The 21,088-nt window shown below is 47.7% G+C and overlaps 1 protein-coding gene across 4 annotated transcripts; it reads left to right on the forward strand.

The window, feature by feature from the left end:
• The first annotated feature begins 628 nt into the window (after positions 1–628).
• POLI (DNA polymerase iota) lies at positions 629–20,558 on the forward strand. Of its 4 annotated transcripts, none has more exons than XM_040421019.1 (10): positions 629–961; positions 9,150–9,260; positions 11,444–11,608; positions 11,695–11,841; positions 12,039–12,275; positions 13,538–13,716; positions 15,529–15,620; positions 17,569–17,702; positions 18,865–19,076; positions 19,809–20,558. In XM_040421019.1, exons 2-10 carry the CDS (start codon positions 9,197–9,199, stop codon positions 20,496–20,498), a joined length of 1,920 nt encoding a protein of 639 aa, XP_040276953.1. In that variant the 5' UTR covers positions 629–961; positions 9,150–9,196; the 3' UTR covers positions 20,499–20,558. The 4 variants fall into 4 exon arrangements, with proteins under 4 accessions (XP_040276953.1, XP_040276950.1, XP_040276951.1 ...); XM_040421016.1 differs by lacking the exon at positions 629–961 and adding an exon at positions 8,336–8,571; XM_040421017.1 differs by lacking the exon at positions 629–961 and adding an exon at positions 8,336–8,541.
• Positions 20,559–21,088: the final 530 nt, after the last annotated feature.

Consider the following 21,088-nt stretch of genomic DNA (forward strand, 5'->3'; position numbering starts at 1 on the left):
CGGGGCAGATATATGAAAACTGTCTAAACTAAAAACTGCCTGTTGCTCCTAGCAACCAATCCCAGTGTGGCTTTCATTTTCCAGGAGCAAAGTATGAAATGAAAGCTGTGGCGGGATTGGTTGCTATGAGCGACAACCAGTTTTCATAAATCTGCCTCACTGGCTCTGTGGCCCCATAGCAACCAATCACAGCGCAGCTTTCATTTTCCAGGAGCACAATCAGAAATGTAAGCCAGGTTGTGATTGTTTGCTACGGGGGGCAACAGAGACAGTTTTATTTTAAGGGCCAAATTTCCTAAATCTCGTCGAGCGGCTTCGCTTGTTACAGCACCCGAAGAGTTAACACCAAATCACGTGATCGTGTTTTGTCACATTTCCCGTAAAACTTCCCCGCTCCTGACCGCCAGCTATCTCTCTGGCCCGCAGCCCTTGCTGAGTCACACTGGAGTTATGCAATATCACGCAAAAACTTTTTTGCACCTTTTATAAAAAAAAAAAGAAACCCTATGGCCATTAAATCCCTCGTCTCCAACCAGAACAGGCAGTGAAGGGTTAACCCTCTCCAGGCAGAGTGTGCCGTTCTTTCCGCTAGCACAAGACGTTCTGCCAGATCAGAGGTCAGGACGAGACGGGCTTGGCACTGGTCATGGCGAATACCTTTTCTTTCCTTTCATATGGTTTGACCGCGGATCTGATCAAACTTAACCCATGAAAGTCCACAGCATCGTGAGCGCATGACGCACTTCCGCCCCAGGCAGTACCTCACTATCCATTCCAGACTTGTCAACCCCCGGTTGCCTGGTGCCAAAAAAAAAAAAGGTTCCACCATGGGGTATCTTCCGTTTTGGGGTTCCCCTTTAAGAGAAGACAATAGCAGAGCAAATTAAGTATCGGTTACTGTGACTTTAAGAGACACTCTGCTTGTCGTGGAGGCACTATGGCTGTCATGGGCGTGAGGAAGGTACGCGTGTGCTCTGTCACCCTGTGGAAAGCCGTGAGATCACGTGGGTCGCTATATGGTGATTTTATTAGAGCGCTGTATGGCGGTCTCTCGTACTTAGGTATAAGTATTGGTTACTGTCACTTTAAGAGGCGCTCTGCTTGTCGTGGAGGCACCATGGCTGCCGTCAGGGTGTGGACTGTACGTGCGTATGAGGTTCGTGTGGTAAAAAGTCTCCCTGAAACCAGTTCCTAGGGGTGTGACACCGAAGATCGGGAAATCTGTGCGGTTTTATTATAAAATACGAAAGGTTCTGAAGTTTTTCATGTAAAATCTGTTACGGAAACGTCTGGAGAATTGTCTCCCTGGGAATCATGGAAATCGAGGAGCAGGAAAAGTCACTCTGAGGCCGTCATTAGTCACCGGAGACAGGACGAGACGTCTCCTCCTGACATAAGTGGCTGCACCGTGGGAAGCGGAGATCCACCCGGGACGGCGTCATCGGTTCGCGGTTGTTTTTGAGTGATTGGAGGGAGACGACTTCAGAATACGGTTACAACGTCCTGACTGTCACTTATACTACGTTAGGGAGACCAGGCGCCCTCTTCTCAAGGGGGGAGGCACTGAAGGGTGGGGGCGCTATAACTAGTCTTAGGCCTTGTTCACATTTCTGTGTTCATTCGACATCCGTGAAAAAAATCAATCTGTGTTTCATCCGTGAAGGATCCATGTTTAGTCCGCGTGCCTGTTTTTTCCTTCCACGTGTCATCCGTATTCCACTGACACTTCTCAGTTGAAAATTAATTTCAAAAGCATCTCCTATCAGTGAAAAATGGACGCTACACAGGTGTTGATTTTCATGGACCCATAGGTCTCAATGGGCGTGTTGGTCTGCATCGTGGACCTGCAATCCTCAGACGCACTACTAGTGCACGTTTTTGTCGTGATGCCAGTTGCAATGAAGCAACAAGGGCACAGGGCCCCTTTTAGTGAAATGGATGGTACCCAGGGTAGGAATGCCAGAGTGGTGTAGGATGGCCTAATGTCCCTTAATGGTGTTGCTCTTGTCACGGTGCTCCTACCTGGATACGCTGGAACCCCAGGTGTGGCTGTCCGAAAGCAGAAAAAGGGGTAGTTGAATAGTGGGGTGAAGAACAAATTTAGTCCAGACCTTGTGATGAACTTGATAACAGCTTTAATTAAACTTTCTTCCAACGCGATTTACAGGCTTTGTCTTGGTTTCCAGCAGGCTTTGGCAATAACGGTGGCAGGCAAACAAACTCAACTCTGCTACATCTGTCGCTCTCTGGCTCTGCTGTGCTAACAGGATAACTGTAGACCTTAGCCTTAGCTGTAGGCTGTACTTTCCTCTGTAATCTGGTCTCTAACTTTCTTTATCCAGGGAACTCTTTCCTCCTGACTTCTGAGGCTTCAGGCTTTGGCCTCTGTGTCCAGCAGACCTGAAGGTGCTCTAGCTGGCTTAGGCAGGGACGAGCTCCTGCAGCACAACCTCCCTTGGCAGGGGGTAAACTAGACTGACTTCTAACTGACTAAATTTCTCCCTCTCTTGGAGAGAGCTAGAATGGAAAGGAGGTTCCATTCTCTGCAAATGTAGCTCTGCCATGCTTGCCGCCATCTGCTGGTGAACCAGTTACATTACACTGAAACAGTCACATAACAAGAAATAGCAATACACATTTTGCACGACCTGGAAATTAATACATGCAATAGCATTAGGTTAACCATACAAGACAGTAGCAAGGCGCAAAGGTGGTAATGCCACTCTGGGGCGTTACAGACCAAAGTAGCACAGGTCAGCAAAAAAATACTGATGTGTGAACAAGTGTGTTAAAATCAATGGGTACATGTGCTGTCCATGAAAAATGCAGACAGCACACGTCAGTGAAAAACAAAAATGTGAATGAGGCCTTAGAGGTCAGGAGGCCTAAGGGAGTGGTCGCATTACTCACTGCTCCATGGTCCTCTTCAGCAGGTGACGGTCCTGCATATCAGTGTGAAGAGCAGGAGTGGCGGCGCTCGGTGGAGTGAAGGAGAGGTGAGTATTTAAAAAAATTCCGCCTGGTCTGAGGTTTGCAGCTCTGCATTTAGGGGAATGAGGTGTTGGGTGGGCCGAAGGGGTAATTTATGAGCAGTGGCAGCCCAGGGGTTTGCATGGCATACATTTGGGTCTTTATGAATTTGTGAGCTGATTTGGGCGTTATTCTGGGGTCTGTATAAATGTATGGGCTGATCTGGGGTCTGTATGAATTTGAGGCTGGTCTGGGGTCTGTATGAATTTAAGGCTGGTCTGGGGTCTGTATGAATTTGAGGCTGGTCTGGGGTCTGTATGAATTTGAGGCTGGTCTGGGGGTCTGTATGAATTTGAGGCTGGTCTAGGGTCTGTATGAATTTGAGGCTGGTCTGGGGTCTGTATGAATTTGAGGCTGGTCTGGGGTCTGTATGAATTTGAGGCTGGTCTGGGGTTCTGTATGAATTTGAGGCTAGTCTGGGGTTCTGTATGAATTTGAGGCTGGTCTGGGGTTCTGTATGAATTTGAGGCTGGTCTGGGGTCTGTATGAATTTGAGGCTGGTCTGGGGTCTGTATGAATTTGAGGCTGGTCTGGGGTTCTGTATGAATTTGAGGCTGGTTTTGGGTTCTGTATGAATTTGAGGCTGGTCTAAGGTCTGTATGAATTTGAGGCTGGTCTGGGGTTCTGTATGAATTTGAGGCTGGTCTGGGGTTCTGTATGAATTTGAGGCTGGTCTGGGGTTCTGTATGAATTTGAGGCTGGTCTGGGGTTCTGTATGAATTTGAGGCTGGTCTAAGGTCTGTATGAATTTGAGGCTGGTCTGGGGTTCTGTATGAATTTGAGGCTGGTCTGGGGTTCTGTATGAATTTGAGGCTGGTCTGGGGTTCTGTATGAATTTGAGGCTGGTCTGGGGTTCTGTATGAATTTGAGGCTGGTCTGGGGTTCTGTATGAATTTGAGGCTGGTCTAAGGTCTGTATGAATTTGAGGCTGGTCTGGGGTTCTGTATGAATTTGAGGCTGGTCTGGGGTTCTGTATGAATTTGAGGCTGGTCTGGGGTTCTGTATGAATTTGAGGCTGGTCTGGGGTTCTGTATGAATTTGAGGCTGGTCTGGGGTTCTGTATGAATTTGAGGCTGGTCTGGGGTCTGTATGAATTTGAGGCTGGTCTGGGGTTCTGTATGAATTTGAGGCTGGTCTGGGGTTCTGTATGAATTTGAGGCTGGTCTAAGGTCTGTATGAATTTGAGGCTGGTCTGGGGTTCTGTATGAATTTGAGGCTGGTCTGGGGTTCTGTATGAATTTGAGGCTGGTCTGGGGTCTGTATGAATTTGAGGCTGGTCTGGAGTCTGTATGAATTTGAGGCTGGTCTGGGGTTCTGTATGAATTTGAGGCTGGTCTAGGGTCTGTATGAATTTGAGGCTGGTCTGGGGTCTGTATGAATTTGAGGCTAGTCTGGGGTTCTGTATGAATTTGAGGCTGGTCTGGGGTTCTGTATGAATTTGAGGCTGGTCTGGGGTCTGTATGAATTTGAGGCTGGTCTGGGGTCTGTATGAATTTGAGGCTGGTCTGGGGTTCTGTATGAATTTGAGGCTGGTTTGGGGTTCTGTATGAATTTGAGGCTGGTCTAAGGTCTGTATGAATTTGAGGCTGGTCTGGGGTTCTGTATGAATTTGAGGCTGGTCTGGGGTTCTGTATGAATTTGAGGCTGGTCTGGGGTTCTGTATGAATTTGAGGCTGGTCTGGGGTCTGTATGAATTTGAGGCTGGTCTGGGGTCTGTATGAATTTGAGGCTGGTCTGGGCTCTGTATGAATTTGGGGTCTGATGCATGGTGGACTGGTTGCAGCAGGCTGCAGAACACCCCATGCATTCATAATGAAGAACACCCCATGAGGTGTGATGAGACACAGGCTGTGTTATATAGAGATGTAAATGGATGGTGTGGGGTCTGCTGATCCTCATTGTGTTGGAAGCATAGTGTTCTACAGAATGAAGATCAGCGGCTGCAGAAGTTTCTCTGTCCATTTCAATCAGTATATAACTCAGTCTGTATCTCATTGCAGGCCATTGCCACAATTATAGCCTTCAGCAGCATATAGGAACAACCAAAGGGACGGCGCCCCCCACAGCCAGGTAGCATTATTTGATGTGGGGAGGGGGTGCTTTTTTGATGTTCACCCTGTTGGCCAATTTTTCTAGAAACTGCCTTCCTAGTCAACCTGAACAATGTCCAAACACATGCAAATTCATGGAAGAATTACAGAATAAATTCCTGTGTTTTTGTCTCGTGTCTCCCCCCCCTCCACCAAGTGCAGGTGTCCGTCTGCCTCATGCCACCATCCTGCCCCAAGTGTCCTCCTTTTTGAAAACCAAAATATGGTCACCCTATACTACATATAGTGAAGCTTGGGTTTTCTGATTTGCAAATAACATAACTGGGTCTGCCTGCACCCGCCACTAGGGGGAGCTCACTGCATATGAGCTTATACATCTGGTATAGAACTCAATGCATAAAGCTGTAGTCCAGGGATGTCAAACTCGTGGCCAGCCAGCTGTTGCAAAACTACATCTCCCAGCATGCCCTGATAGCTGTAGGATGCCCGAGCATGATGGAAGTTGTCGTTTTTCAACAGCTGTGGGGACACGAGTTTGACATTCCTGCTGTAGTCTAGTGGAAGCTGCAGGTACAACAGATTTGATAATTTACCTACTTTTGTCTGCCTGCAGCCGCCACTAGGGGGAGCCCTTTGCATATGAACTTGTGCAACTTGTAGAGAACTCAATGCATAAAGCTGTAGGTTCCTCCTAGTGGCAGCTGTAGGTACAACAGATTTGAAAAATAAACTGCACCAACTACTAGCAGGAGCCCTCTGCATATGAACTGATACAGCTGGTATAGCACTCCAAATATAAAACTGTATTCTGTAGGCTACCCCCTAGTGGCACCTGTAGGTACAACAGATTTTATAAATGCCATAATTTTGCCTGCCTGCAGCCGCCACTAGGGGGCATTCACTGCATATGAACATATACAACTGTATTTTGCGATCCGCAAAACGCGAATCCGCAAAAAATATGGATGAAAGCCGTGTGATGTCCATATTGCATCCGTTTTTTTGCCAATCCATTGTAACAATGCCTATTCTTATCAGCAAAATGGACAAGAATAGGACATGTTAAATTTTTTTGTGGGGCTACAGAACGGACATACAGATGCATGGTGCGCTGTCTGCATTTGTTGAAAACCCATTGAAATTAATGGTTTATTTCTTGCGGATAAGATGCAGACCAAAAAATACGGTTGTGTGAATGGAGCCTTAAACTGTATTCAGTAGGCTCCCCCTAGTGGCAGCTGCGTACAGCAGAGCTCTGTTCACTGAAGCAGCTGTGACTTTAACCATTCAATTCTATTGGAAAGTGACTCAATCAGGAAAATGAAATGCGCAGCTCCACTCGTGCAGCGGTTCGATCATGCGCTTGCACATTCGCTGTGTACAACGGAGCTATACCTCAGGAGGATCTCTCCCACATGGATAAACACTGACATATGTCACCTATAGGTTCCCATGAGTTGTTTTTGCAGGACGGCTGTTGTAGCAGTGGGTTAGGAACCACTGAGTCAACCTACAGATTTTACTTTGGGCTAATCCTAAAGGCATAATCCTGGCAGTCTCCTGGTTTTACCCCTTTAACCCCTGTACAGGGATCTGGACTTCGCTGCAGGGGAACCACCAGGCCTCTACCTCCTGGAGTAGTCTCTGTTTGGTTGACAGCTGAGTCATGGGGGTCAGAGACACCAATGCAGGGCACCGGGGGATCAGGTGAAATCGTAGTCAGAGACAGGCCAAGGTCAGGGCAGGCAGAGTACGAGCAATCTGAGGTCAGGGCAAACAGTGAAGTGTCAATATGGAGGTCAGGCATAGGTCAGGTCAGGCAGCGGAGGGTCAGTATCCAGGAAACAGGGAGAAATCAGTACACGGGCAGACAAACAGCACACCTTTGCAGGAACTAGCCAGCTATACAACCTAATGCTCAGGCACCCTCTCATGGCGGAAGGTGCTATAAGTACCCAACAGTCACCAGCTATTGGGTGGTGTAAATTAGGGTAGGCGTATGCTGGCCTTTCAAGACACGTTTACATGCGCCTTGCGGCAGTGGGCGGAGGCCATGCTAGCATGAAGCAGACAGCGGACCCCAGAGGCAGGGCCTGCCGCATGGGAGGAGAAGAAGGCAGGGCGAGTGAAGCAGCACCAATGTCTGCCCGGGAGAAGAGGATGGCAGCGGGCACCGGCCGCCAGGGTACTTATGTCACTGTACTGAACAGCGCAGCAGACGGGGCCTGTGGATACATCGGAGATGTGCACTGCAAACACAGTGTGACTATAGTACTGGGGCCCAGGAGAGAGCATAGCCCTATAACAGCTGTCCCTGTGCTGCAGTGTGATATCAGGACTAATTATAAACCTCCTATAGCTGATATGTGATATCTACCAGCCGGGGGGCTCAGGGAGAAAGGTTATCCACCGCTGTGATATGTACAAAGACACTGCTACACCATATTGTGGTACAGGGATGTAGCAGAGCCAAAGGTACTACCATTTTTAGTTTTGGGGTACATTCACATACTGCAGATTTAATTAAGAGATATCTACACATCTGCTTCATGAGGATGGATAGATTGATAATAGATAGATAGATAGATAAAAAAAAGCAAAAAAGAAGGCAGCACTCCAGGTAATGAAAAAGGTGGACGGTTTATTCACCCAACTGCTGCCTTCTTTTTTGCTTTTTATCTACACTTGGGGCCTTGGTCTCAGGTCCCTTAGGAGGATTTTTGCACCCACATATAGTTTTTTGTGTGCTGCTTCTTTTCTTTTTTCTTCTATAGATAGATAGATAATAGATAGATAGATAGATAGATAGATAGATAGATAGATAGATATGAGATAAATGATAGACAGATAGATAGATAGATAGATAGATAGATAGATAGATATGAGATAGATAAATAGATAATAGATGGATAGATAGATATGAGATAAATGATAGACAGATAGATAGATAATAGATAGATAGATAGATATGAGATAGATAGATAGATAATAGATAGATAGATAGATAGATAGATAGATAATAGATGGAGATAGATAGATATGAGATAGATAGATAGATAGATAGATAGATAGATAGATAGATAGATAGATAGATAGATAATAGATAGATAATAGATAGATAGATAGATGACAGACTGATATGAGAGATAGATAAATGCCATAGATTTTCCTAGGAGAGCAGCGCCACCTCTCGGCACTTATCGGCACTGGCTGTTGGCGCCACCTGGCGGCGGTATGGCAGTAACACAGGAGGAGGTGACGTGGTGATGACGGCCCCGCGGGTTCCTCGCTGTCAGGCCGGGGTCAGGCTCACGTTTCCCGCCGGTCGCTTCTGCTGAGTGCAGGATGGAGTCTCCGCGGGAAGAAGAAGAAGAAGAGGAGGAGGAGACCCAGTGGTGGAGCCCGGAGGAGGAGGAGGGGCCCCGGGAGCCCCCTGCCGCCTGTAAATACTGTGTGGCCGGTACAGCGCCCCCTCCTGACAAGTGGCGGGGTGACTACTCTGCCCATCAGGCTGTGGATGGCTGAGGTCTGATCCCTGTCACTGCCCAGTAGTTATGACACGGCATAGGCTAATGGATGTTGGGGTGACCCTCGGACCCCCTGACACGTGACATGAAGTAATAAGACCCCCCCCCCACTGAAACTAACAGGGTCCCTAGGGAGTAATAACGCCCTTCCCTGACAGGTGACATGGGCTGATGATGCCCCCCGGACAGTTGCCAGAGCTGTGACAGCCGCTAACCCTAAACCCATCACAGGGTAATGACACCCACCCTAGCCCCCGGCATCACCACCACCTCCATACAGCTTTGTCTAGATCTGCTGGACACATTGTAACAAACCCTCAGCTATAAGGTTTTGGGCCTCTATAGGTAACAGTTGTGTTTCCATACACTGACAGCAAGCAGTGATATTGTAAATTATGAGGTAATGGAGATCGTGTGCATTAGGAAGTGGCAGAGGTTTTCACTGTTAAGCTTTATAGTCGGAGACCCCCTTTAACCCCTTGTGGTCCCGCAGAGCTGTAGGTGGCGGTGCCCCTGATCCCGCATACTTCTTCTCTTCCAGCCTCGGGATGTCCGGCTCTCGCCCGGCGGGTGATCCTGCACCTGGACATGGACTGCTTCTACGCCCAGGTAGAGATGATCCGGAACCCAGAGCTGAGGGAGAAGCCGCTGGGTAAGTGTCGGCCATGTACCCGCAGGGAGATGGGGGTAGGCCTGCAGGGACCATGCCCTCAGTGATGCCAGTGGAGCTCTTCTGTCTCTGAGAAGGCTGCGGGCATCAGAGGATCGGCGCAGGTAATGGCTGACGATGAGCAGCTGCCAGCAACAGGTGTCTGCTCTCCAGAAATGGACCATGCACAGCTGGCATCCAGGTGCCCACAGGGGATCTGTGAGCAGCACATTGTGGCTGGCACTGTATGACAGGCACACTGGTATGCTGTAGGGGCAGAGTGACTGGTACAGTATAGGGGGCACATGGGCTGGTATGTTATAGGAGCACATGGAGGGCACACTGGTATGTTATAGGGGGCACATTGGCTGGTACAGTATAGGTGGCACACTGGCTAGCACTGTATGGAGGGTACACTAGCTGGTATGATATAGGGGAACTCTGTTGCTGGCACTGTATAGACGGGATACTAGTATGGTATAGAGACACACTGGCTGGCACTGTATGCAGGGCACACTAACTGGTATGCTATAGGGGGCACACTGTCTGGTATGTTATAGGAGCACACAGTGGCTGGCACTGTATGGCAGGTACACTGGTATGGTATAGGGGCACACTGTTTCTGGGATTGTATGGTGGGCATACTGACCAGTGTGGTATAGGGGGCACACTAGCTTGTATAGTATAGGGGGTACATTGTGGCTGGCACTGTATGGAGGGTACACAGGCTGACACTGTATGACAGGCACACTGGTATGCTGTAGGGGCAGAGTGACTGGTACAGTATAGGGGGCACATGGGCTGGTATGTTATAGGAGCACATGGAGGGCACACTGGTATGTTGTAGGGGGCACAAGGCTGGCACTGTATGGAGGTCACACTGGTATGTTGTAGGGGGCACATTGGCTGGTACAGTATAGGTGGCACACTGGCTAGCATTGTATGGTGGGCATACTGACAAGTATGGTATAGGGGGCACACTGGGTCTGGCACTGTATGGAGGGTACACTAGCTGGTATGATATAGGGGCACTCTGTTGCTGGCACTGTATAGACGGGATACTAGTATGGTAGTTAGAGACACACTGTGGCTGGCACTGAATGAAGGGCACACTAACTGGTATGCTATAGGGGCACACTGTCTGATATGTTATAGGAGCACACGGTGGCTGGCACTGTATGGCAGGTACACTGGTATGGTATAGGGGGCACATTGGCTGGTATAGTATAGGGGGTACAATGTGGGTGGCACTGTATGGAGGGGAAACTAGCTGGTGTGGTATAGGGGCACTCTTTTGCTGGCACTATATGCACGGTACACCGCCTGGCATTGTATGTAGGCACACCAGTAAGGTATAGGGGCACACTGACTGGTACAGTATAGGGGGTACACTGGTTGGTATAGTATAGAGGCACACTGTTTCTGGGATTGTATGGTGGGCATACTGAGTAGTACGGTATAGGGGGCACACTAGCTGGTATTGTATAGGGGGTACATTGTGGCTGGCTGTGTATGGCAGGCACACTGGCTGGTACGGTATAGGGGACACACTGTGGCTGGCACTGTGTGGAGGGTACACTATGGCCTCCCACCAAAGTATAAGATGGCACATTGCTAGCATACGGCATCACTTAGGGTACACGGCGGTAAGTCCGCGGTAACGTACAGAACCAGCAGTGTGCGTCGCCGTAACCTGCCCTGCAGGGTCCTCAGCCTCTCAGACTCAGCTCAGATCCGCGGTGACCATGTTATACATGGCGGCACGCAGCTTTGGAGACCCAAGGGTTAAATTAAAGAGTTCGTGAGTGGGGAGGGGGCGCCTCCCTCTACCCTCATAGGGCAAAATCCCTCTTATAAAGGCCTCATGCACACGGCCGTTGTTTTGGTCCGCATCCGAGCCGCCGTTTTTGCGGCTCGGATGCGGACCCATTCACTTCAATGGGGCCACAAAAGATGCGGACAGCACTCCGTGTCCTGTGCGCATCCGTTGCTCCGTTCCGCGGCCCCGCTAAAAAAAAATATACCATGTCCTATTCTTGTCATCGCTTTGCGGACAAGAATAGGCATTTATATTGAAAGCTGTCCGTGCCGTTTCGCAAATTGCGGAACGCGCACGGACGCCATCCGTGTTTTGCGGATACGCGATTTGCGGACCGCATGCGGCCTAACCCTTTGCTTATTTGCAGGCGTCCAGCAGAAAACACTTATGGTCACCTGTAACTATGTAGCCAGAAAACTCGGGGTTAACAAATGCATGTCCATCCGGGAGGCGAGAGAGAAGTGTCCACAGCTGGTCCTAGTCAGCGGGGAGGACCTGACGCACTACAGGGAGATGTCCTACAAGGTCACCAGTGAGTGCCGCGGGGTGGGGCAGGCGGGGGCGCTTTACCTGTGACCCTCTCCCCGGGAACCTGTATGACTTTCCGTTGCGTCCCAGGTCTGTTGGAGGAGTTCAGTCCGCGGGTGGAGCGGCTTGGCTTCGATGAGAACTTCATTGACATCACAGAGCTGGTGGAGAAGAGGCTGCGAGACCCTCAGTGTGGCAGAGCCATGGAGGCGTCCGGCCACGTGTACAACCAGCAAGGTAAGTCACACTGCTGCCTTCTGTGTCCTGCAGGCCATCGGGATCAGATCAGCAGGGTTCCGACCCCTGGCCCTGCATCCGCTGCATAGATTTCCAGGCACAGCGCCTCACACTAGATTGTGGCTGTGCCTGGTACTGCAGCCCAGACCCATGCAAATGATACCGCTGCACCATGCCAGAAACCCTTTTCTTCCCAGTTCCAGGTGCCAATGACTGGACTCACCAGCGCCTCATCGTGGGCTCTCATGTGGCAGCGGACATTCGGGCAGCAGTGTACAGCCGGCTGGGGTTGACGGGCTGTGCTGGGGTGGCATCGAATAAACTGCTCTCCAAACTCGTCTCTGGGACTTTCAAACCAAATCAACAAACCGTTCTGCTCCCAGAAAGCTGCAGCTGTCTGATCAACAGTCTGAATCATGTCCATAGGATTCCAGGTGTGTGTGTGTGTGTGTGTGTGTGTGTAATACCAGTCACTGCCACTAGGGGGATGTCAAATATGAGCTTCCTTTACAAGTATAATAGTGCATAGTAATGAAAGCTTAAAGGCTATGTACACCTTCAGGGACTATTTTTTTTTTCAATTAGTCTTCGTTAAAAATATTGAGCTGTTCTGTCAGAAAGGGTTGACAGTTTATCTAGCTGTGTGAATCCTACTTTCACTTTGTGCCGGTCATCTATTAACCCCTATCTCTAAATTACTAAGAGGTCATGAACACTTATTTAAGCCACATTCTTATCAGTAAGATAAGGATTGAGCTGTAATGAGTGTTTAGGCGGTCAGAGATGAGGAGCCATCAGCTAAGCTGCCTGACGGGGAAACAGAAAAAATACAGAGCAGCTACTAGAGAATCTCAAGGCTGTACAGAGAAGGGGGCTCAACATTTTTAATAAAGACCAATTTAAAATATGATTTTTTTCTAGCTCCAAATGAGTATAATGCAATAATAAAAATAAATTACAGCTAAAGTTGTAATAGCCTTTAAGGGGGTTGATACATATCCAGATGAATCATGTGTGGCAACTTTGGGGGGTCTTTATAAATAGCCTTTGATATCTCCTGCACCACTTAAAGGTGCCACTACTAGAAATGTATCCCACACCACAGAAATCGCTATTTTATCAATTTCCCCAATTACTACCATTGATCAAAACTGCCTTGTTCTAAAGCAATTAGCCTACCGTTGCGCCCTGCGGCAAATCCGTTTCATTATTCAGTCGTCGTTGGTTACATCCTGCATCGGAGCCTTCTAATGTAGGACGTAGAAACAAGGGGTGTGGTTATTGTCACATGATCTGCTGATGTCAGGACACATCTCACTGCCCTAAGGCATGATGAAACAGCAGTCACATGACAAACCAGGAAGTAGGATTCAAGCACGGGGGGTAGGAGAAAACTGCAAATGAGGTGAATTTGAAAAAAAACAATAAACTATCCAAGGAGGACTGGGAGCTAGCGTCATGGCTGACAATACACTTCAGAGTGAAAAGTAGTTTATGATGAGGGGCAGATGGAAATCGACTCCAGCTCAGTCGTCATGTATGGAACTTGGCAGTGAGCACCTTCTCGCAGATTCGCATTTTTGTCAGCCATCGTGATTTGTGTCACTTAGGGCTCACGGTGCAGCCACGTTTTCTGTCGTTAGTTGTGATGATGTCATCGCTTGCCTTGATGACGTCATCTTTTTTATTTGTGCAGGCATCGGATATAAAACAGCCGAGCGTCTGGAGGCTTTAGGGCTAGGCAGCGTCGGCGCCCTGCAGTCCTGTCCAATCACAGTCCTGGAGAAAGAGTTGGGGGCCGCAGTGGCTCATCGCATCCAGATGCTCAGCAGAGGAGAAGACAATTCACTGGTGACACCGACTGGACCTCCGCAGGTAGACGAGCTGCATGTTACCGAGCTCACATCCCCAGCACCCCCCCCCCCCTGCTGCTTCACGGTCTCATATCAAAGAGGGTGTCGTCGTCCTTACGTTAGGCGCTGCCTGTAGGTGGTGACTTACGTCATTTTAACCCCTTAATGACCAGAGTGTGTCTCTCCTGTATGTCCGGACATGATGCATAGGGCCTTTTTTTTTTATTCTAGAAATGATTTTTATTTTCTCTATAATGTTATTAGGGGTAATGTGTACAAAAAGATAAAAAAAATCTTCCACTTAATAGACCTTTATTCTGAAAATTGGTTACTTGACACTAAAATAAAGTACAGTACAGTGGGTTCCTATTGGGTTCGGCCACTTTGACCCATAGTGTGTCCGGGCTCTGGATGTGGCAGTGGTTGGTGTGGCGGTGCTTTTTCTCTTAGGGGCGTTTCCTGGCTGCTGAAGATCTCTCTCATAGCTCAGGGTTCTTGTGCTTTCTGCTGCAGCTCTCTCCCTATTACAGTTCAGGGAGCGTGTCCTTTATGCTTCAACTCTCCCTCTAAGGCCTCTTTCACACGGGCGTTGCGGGAAAATGTGCGGGTGCGTTGCGGGAACACCCGCGATTTTTCCGCGCGAGTGCAAAACATTGTAATGCGTTTTGCATGCGCGTGAGAAAAATCGCGCATGTTTGGTACCCAAACCCGAACTTCTTCACAGAAGTTCGGGCTTGGGATCAATGTTCTGTAGATTGTATTATTTTCCCTTATAACATGGTTATAAGGGAAAATAATAGCATTCTGAATACAGAATGCAAAGTAAAATAGCGCTGGAAGGGTTAAAAAAAAATAAAAAAATGTTTAACTCACCTTAGTCCACTTGATAGCGCAGCCGGCATCTGCTTCTGTATTCTTTCTTTAGGACCTGGGTAAAGGACCTTTGGTGACGTCACTCCGGTCATCACATGATCCATCACCATGGTAAAAGATCATGTGACGTACCATGTGATGACCGGAGTGACGTCATCAAAGGTCCTGTAACTGTATTTAATGCTCACCACAGGTCCTGTTCAACAAAGGAGACACAAGGAGATGCCGGCTACACGAGAAAGTGGATTAAGGTGAGTTAAATTTTTTTATTTTTTTTTTAACCCCTCCAGCGCTATTTTACTTTGCATTCTGTATTCAGAATGCTATTATTTTCCCTTATAACCATGTTATAAGGGAAAATAATAATGATCGGGTCTCCATCCCGATCGTCTCCTAGCAACCGTGCGTGAAAATCGCACCGCATCCGCACTTGCTTGCGGATGCTTGCGATTTTCATGCAACCCCATTCACTTCTATGGGGCCTGCGTTGCGTGAAAAACGCACAATATAGAGCATGCTGCGATTTTCACGCAACGCATAAGTGATGCGTGAAAATCACCGCTCATGTGCACAGCCCCATAAAAGTGAATGGGTCGGGATTCAGTGCGGATGCAATGCATTCAACTCACGCATCGCATCTGTGCGGAAAACTCGCCCGTGTGAAAGGGGCCTAACACTGCTGGGGGGGGGGGGGGGGGGGGGGGGGCTTTCTGCTGCAGCTATCTCCATATCACAGCTCAGGGGCATGTCCTTTCTGCTATAGCTCTCTGTCACAGCTCAGAGGACAGGTTCAGGGCACACACACCAGTTCTGTCCACTACATAATGGATGGAGCTGTGGAGTTCTGGCTGATGGGTGGGGTTATGTCAGACCTCCGCGGGTCTGATATTGATGGTCTAGCTTGAGGATCCTGGACAAACCCTTTAAGACATCAGATCTTTTCATTCTTCTTGGATTTCAGTCTCTTAGTGAAGAAGACTCCTTCAAAAAGTGCTGCACGGTGTCAGATGTGAGAGCAAAACTTGAAGAACTGCTGCGCCCCCTACTAAGCAGGTAAGTGAGTGCCCCCGTAGGACGTGTTCAGACTCTACAGGCAGCGCCTCTCACCATAAGGTTCACAGACATCCACTGGTTATTGATTGTGGAGAGGACTGGGCGATCCCTCACAGCCAAAACAGGTGCCCTCTATTCCGGGGCCCCGCAGAGTTAATTATAGGGTCTCTGTCACTAGAATTTTCACTATTACACTGGCTGACCTTAGCGATGTGCTAATGCCAGCTGCACCTAACTCTTCTATTCTTGTGATTATCGATGCCCCCGTTACTGCAGAATTCTTACTTTTATAATATGCAAATTAGCCTCTAGGAGAAGGGGGGGGGCATTACACGCCCTCCAAGTCTTGATTGACAGGGCCAGGCAGCGTTCGCATCCTCCTGCTGCCCCTGTGAGCTGGGGAAATCGCGCACCGTTCAGTATTTGGCGCAGTGAGAGAAGGACGCTCACCGGCTGCCAGCTTCCTCACCGCGCCTGCGCCGAATACTGATCGGCAGCAGGAGGATGCGAACGCTGCCTGGCCCTGTCAATCAAGACTTGGAGGGCGTGTAATGAGGTGGGAGGACGGAGCCTCTAGGAGCCGAAGCAACGCCTCCGCCCCCCCCCCGCTCCTAGAGGCTAATTTGTATATTATAAAAGTACGAATTCTGCAGTAACGGGGGCATCGATAATCATAAGAATAGCAGAGTTAGGTGCAGCTGGCATTAGCACATCGCTAAGGTCAGCCAGTGTAATAGTGAAAATTCTAGTGACAGAAACCCTTTAAATTAGTGCATATAATAGATTTATATCAATGAAAAGCTTGACAACTTCCTAATGTGATTTCTTTATCAGTTTCTCAACACTGTCAAAATCTCTGTTTGCTGTCAATGAATAACATCACTCGTTTCCATTCAAAGGCAGTAATCCTGTCTATAGCCAGTCTAGACAATGCTCTGTGAGCTAAACCCATCAGCAGCAGCTGCACAGATCTCTCTGATACATTGTAACAAACTAGCAGTCTGGAGTCTGGCTGTTTAGCTCACAGAGCATTGTCTACACTGGATACAACTGTGCTGGTTTGTTACAATGTATCAGTCTGAAGACCGGGCTGTTTAGCTCACAGAGCATTGTCTAGACTGGATACAACTGTGCTAGTTTGTTACAATGTATCAGTCTGGAATCCGGGCTGTTTAGCTCACAGAGCATTGTCTACACTGGATACAACTGTGCTGGTTTGTTACAATGTATCAGTCTGAAGACCGGGCTGTTTAGCTCACAGAGCATTGTCTAGACTGGATACAACTGTGCTAGTTTGTTACAATGTATCAGTCTGGAATCCGGGCTGTTTAGCTCACAGAGCATTGTCTAGACTGGATACAACTGTACTAGTTTGTTACAATGTATCAGTCTGGAGTCCGGGCTGTTTAGCTCACAGAGCATTGTCTAGACTGGATACCACTGTACTAGTTTGTTACAATGTATCAGTCTGGAGTCCGGGCTGTTTAGCTCACAGAGCATTGTCTAGACTGGATACAACTGTACTAGTTTGTTACAATGTATCAGTCTGGAGTCCGGGCTGTTTAGCTCACAGAGCATTGTCTGCACTGGATACAACTGTACTAGTTTGTTACAATGTATCAGTCTGGAGTCTGGGCTGTTTAGCTCACAGAGCATTGTCTAGACTGGATACAACTGTGCTAGTTTGTTACAATGTATCAGTCTGGAGTCCGGGCTGTTTAGCTCACAGAGCATTGTCTAGACTGGATACAACTGTGCTAGTTTGTTACAATGTATCAGTCTGGAGTCCGGGCTGTTTAGCTCATAGAGCATTGTCTAGACTGGATACAACAGTGCTAGTTTGTTACAATGTATCAGTCTTGAGTCCGGGCTGTTTAGACTGGATGCAATTCTTTCCGTGCTTGGTGTAAAGGTTATTACTGATCTTTTAACGACTTCTCGTCTCCAGACTGTCCACTGACGGGCGGAGCGCCCACACACTGCGCTTAACCATTCGCCAGTTCATGTCGACCAATAAATATTTCAATCGGGAAAGTCGTCAGTGTCCTATTCCAGTGAACGTGGCTCAAAGCATGAACCAAGGTGAGCGACAAACCATAAGTGACAGCAGCCGCGAGCCTTCATTACAATGTGGGTACACCAGAGTCAGAAAAAACTTCTAACTTTCAGAAACAGCGCCACATTTGTCAACAGGTTGTGTTTGGTATTGCCGCTCATCCCCATTCACTTCAATGAAACTGTAATACCAGACATGGACAGGGGTGGAGCTTTTTATGCAAAAAAAAAGTAGCCATGTTCTATCTTCTCATCGTAGATACTGCCGTAACACATTAATATATGAAAATACCAATGATCTGACAAATTTATTACTGACGACGAGGATTCATGTGCTGACTGTAAGGTTTGCAGGGTGAAGAAGGAGGTTAATAAGCAAAACCGAAACATATTCACTGCAGGATGCAATTAAACAAGACTCATAGCAAGAATGCAGATCCGTCAACAGCAACTTGCTGATGGTTTCCATATAGGAACATACATTTATTGCACACCATAAGATCAAACCAATACTTTTATTGTTTCCAATGCCTTAAAGGGAACCTGTCACCGGGATTTTGTGTATAGAGCTGAGGACAGGGGCTGCTAGATGGCCTCTAGCACATCCGCAATACCCCGTCCCCATAGCTCTGTGTGCTTTTATTGTGTAAAAAAAACGATCTGATACAATATGCAAATTAACCTGAGAGGAGTCCTGTATGTGAGATGAGTCGGGGACAGGACTTATCTCAAGTTAATTTTGCATATGTATCAAATAGTTTTTTTTACACAATAAAAGCACACAGAGCTATGGGGACTGGATATTGCGGATGTGTTAGCGGCCATCTAGCAACCCATATCCTCAGCTCTATACACAAAATCCCGGTGACAGGTTTCATTTAAAACTGAACAATTAAGGAATTTTTAGTGAGGATTAAAAGTCTTGTACTATGGTACATCATACAGCTCTGATCCATGGTTACAGAATACGTGCCATGTGTTACCTCCTTCTACCTGTCCCATCTTCTACTATTTGGATGTTACCAAGAAGAGACGGGAGTAACTTTTGCCTGCAGGATCACGCTGCGCATAGTTTTAAATGGGAACTGTAGACAAAAAAAGGGTGGCACATTTTTAATCACAAAATGCTACATTTCTGTACATAATTTGATTGATACGATTGTCAGCTGATTGGACCTTTCCTTCTCAGGATCAGACAGCGCTGCCGTTGTCTCCGCGCTGATGGATCTGCTCATGAAGCTCTTTCAGAAGATGATTGATGTCAAGTTGCCGTTTCACCTTACTCTCCTGAATGTTTGCTTTTCCAACCTCAAGGCTTCTCGGTCCTCGACCTCACGGTGTTCAATTGGATTTTACCTCACTCAGAAAAAGTCGTCAGAAAATGATTGTGGAGTCAGCGAGGTAAGATTGTACCTGGTAGAAAGGGTTAAAGGAGAGTATACTACACCACACAGGAGGAGGAGATGACAGATCCTCTATACTACACCACACAGGAGGAGGAGATGACAGATCCTCTATACTACACCACACAGGAGAGCTGACAGATCCTCTATACTACACCACACAGGAGAGCCGACAGATCCTCTATACTACACCACACAGGAGAGCTGACAGATCCTCTATACTACACCACACAGGAGAGCTGACAGATCCTCTATACTACACCACACAGGAGAGATGACAGATCCTCTATACTACACCACACAGGAGAGCCGACAGATCCTCTATACTACACCACACAGGAGAGCCGACAGATCCTCTATACTACACCACACAGGAGAGCTGACAGATCCTCTATACTACACCACACAGGAGAGCTGACAGATCCTCTATACTACACCGCACAGGAGAGCTGACAGATCCTCTATACTACACCACACAGGAGAGCTGACAGATCCTCTATACTACACCACACAGGAGAGCTGACAGATCCTCTATACTACACCACACAGGAGAGCTGACAGATCCTCTATACTACACCGCACAGGAGAGCCGACAGATCCTCTATACTACACCACACAGGAGAGCCAACAGATCATCCCTAACTCGAGCTCCACCTGAAGATTAGCTTTTTGCTGAGAAAGTGTTTTATTTCTAAAAAGTAAATTCTGTTTTTTTCATCTTTTCTGTAAGACATCGGGATTCAGTATAAAAGCTAATTCTGCATTTCCTGAGACGTCGGATCACTCTGCCTGTCCTGTGGGGATGGATGGTGAGGTTTCTCTATCATTACCTGAGGACATTGACATGGACGTGTTCAGTCAACTCCCAGATGACATTAAGAAGGAGATTATCCAAAGCCCACATATGACAAGAAGGAGCAAAAATATCCAGACAAAGCCCCAAGCAGCAGCTGCTGGGGGGATACAGAATTTCTTCACTAGAGGTAAATCCGGGCCTGGGCTCAATTCTGCGAGAGATGAGGGGCATTCTCAGGAGCTGCTGCCGTCTCCTCTGAAGAAACCTTTGAGAAAAGACTCTGACTCTCTCAGCAGTGTCTCCGACACAGTGGTGGCTCCTTCTTGTACACCGCACACTGCTTGTCCCCAGGGTACAGAACCAAACGTTGGGTTTGCAATGGATTGTACAGAATCCGTGGATGGTGACGCCGTCTCGTCACTCCCTAAAAGCGTTGATGTGAATGTGTTTTCTCAGCTGCCGGTGGAGCTTCAAAAAGAACTTATGAGCGAATGGAAGAATCAAAAATTCACTCCCAAAATCCAGACCAAGAAGTTTCAAGACAAAGGAAAGACCTCAAAAGGTCAAAGGTCGAGCGCAGCGTCCCATCCCAACAGCCTGCTGAAGTATTTCAAGCCGAATTAGTGTTACCTGTAAAGAAGACGGGTCGTGTGTATAGTTGTAAATAATTTGTAATAAAAAAGGTTTGAGAAAAGATTAAGGCTGAGCTTCTAATTCCCATTATTCTGTGTATTAGGACCAAACTTAAAGGGGATGTCCTTTGGGACATACATAAAAATCTGTGCAAAACTCAGGATGGACCTGATCTCCTTTTAGGAGCTCTGCCATAATTTTATAGAGCTCCAAATGTGCTTCCCTTCACACCTTCTGGCTGCCTGCAGCCACCACTAGGGGGAGCTCACAACATAGGGATTTATGCAGGAAGGGTTAAAGGGAACTTAAATATTGATGGCTTAGCTTCTCACCATTGAGCTTATGAAAGGGGCTGAGGTTCTCTGAGAACGCTGCGGCCTCCTCCTGTGACTTTACATCCATTTGTGTTATGGTGATCCCCTCCCACTTATGTAACTCATTCTTATTCAAATGCACTTACTGATCCGCAATACCAAACACGGCCACTATACAATGTATGGCGCTGTGCTTGGCATAATAAGAAAAAGGAGCAGCCATCTTGTATGGCAGAAGGGAGAGGCTTAGGAATCGGCAGATCAGAA

The sequence above is a fragment of the Bufo bufo genome, chromosome 2, assembly GCF_905171765.1.
Source record: "Bufo bufo chromosome 2, aBufBuf1.1, whole genome shotgun sequence".
NCBI classification, from domain to species: Eukaryota; Metazoa; Chordata; class Amphibia; order Anura; family Bufonidae; genus Bufo; species Bufo bufo.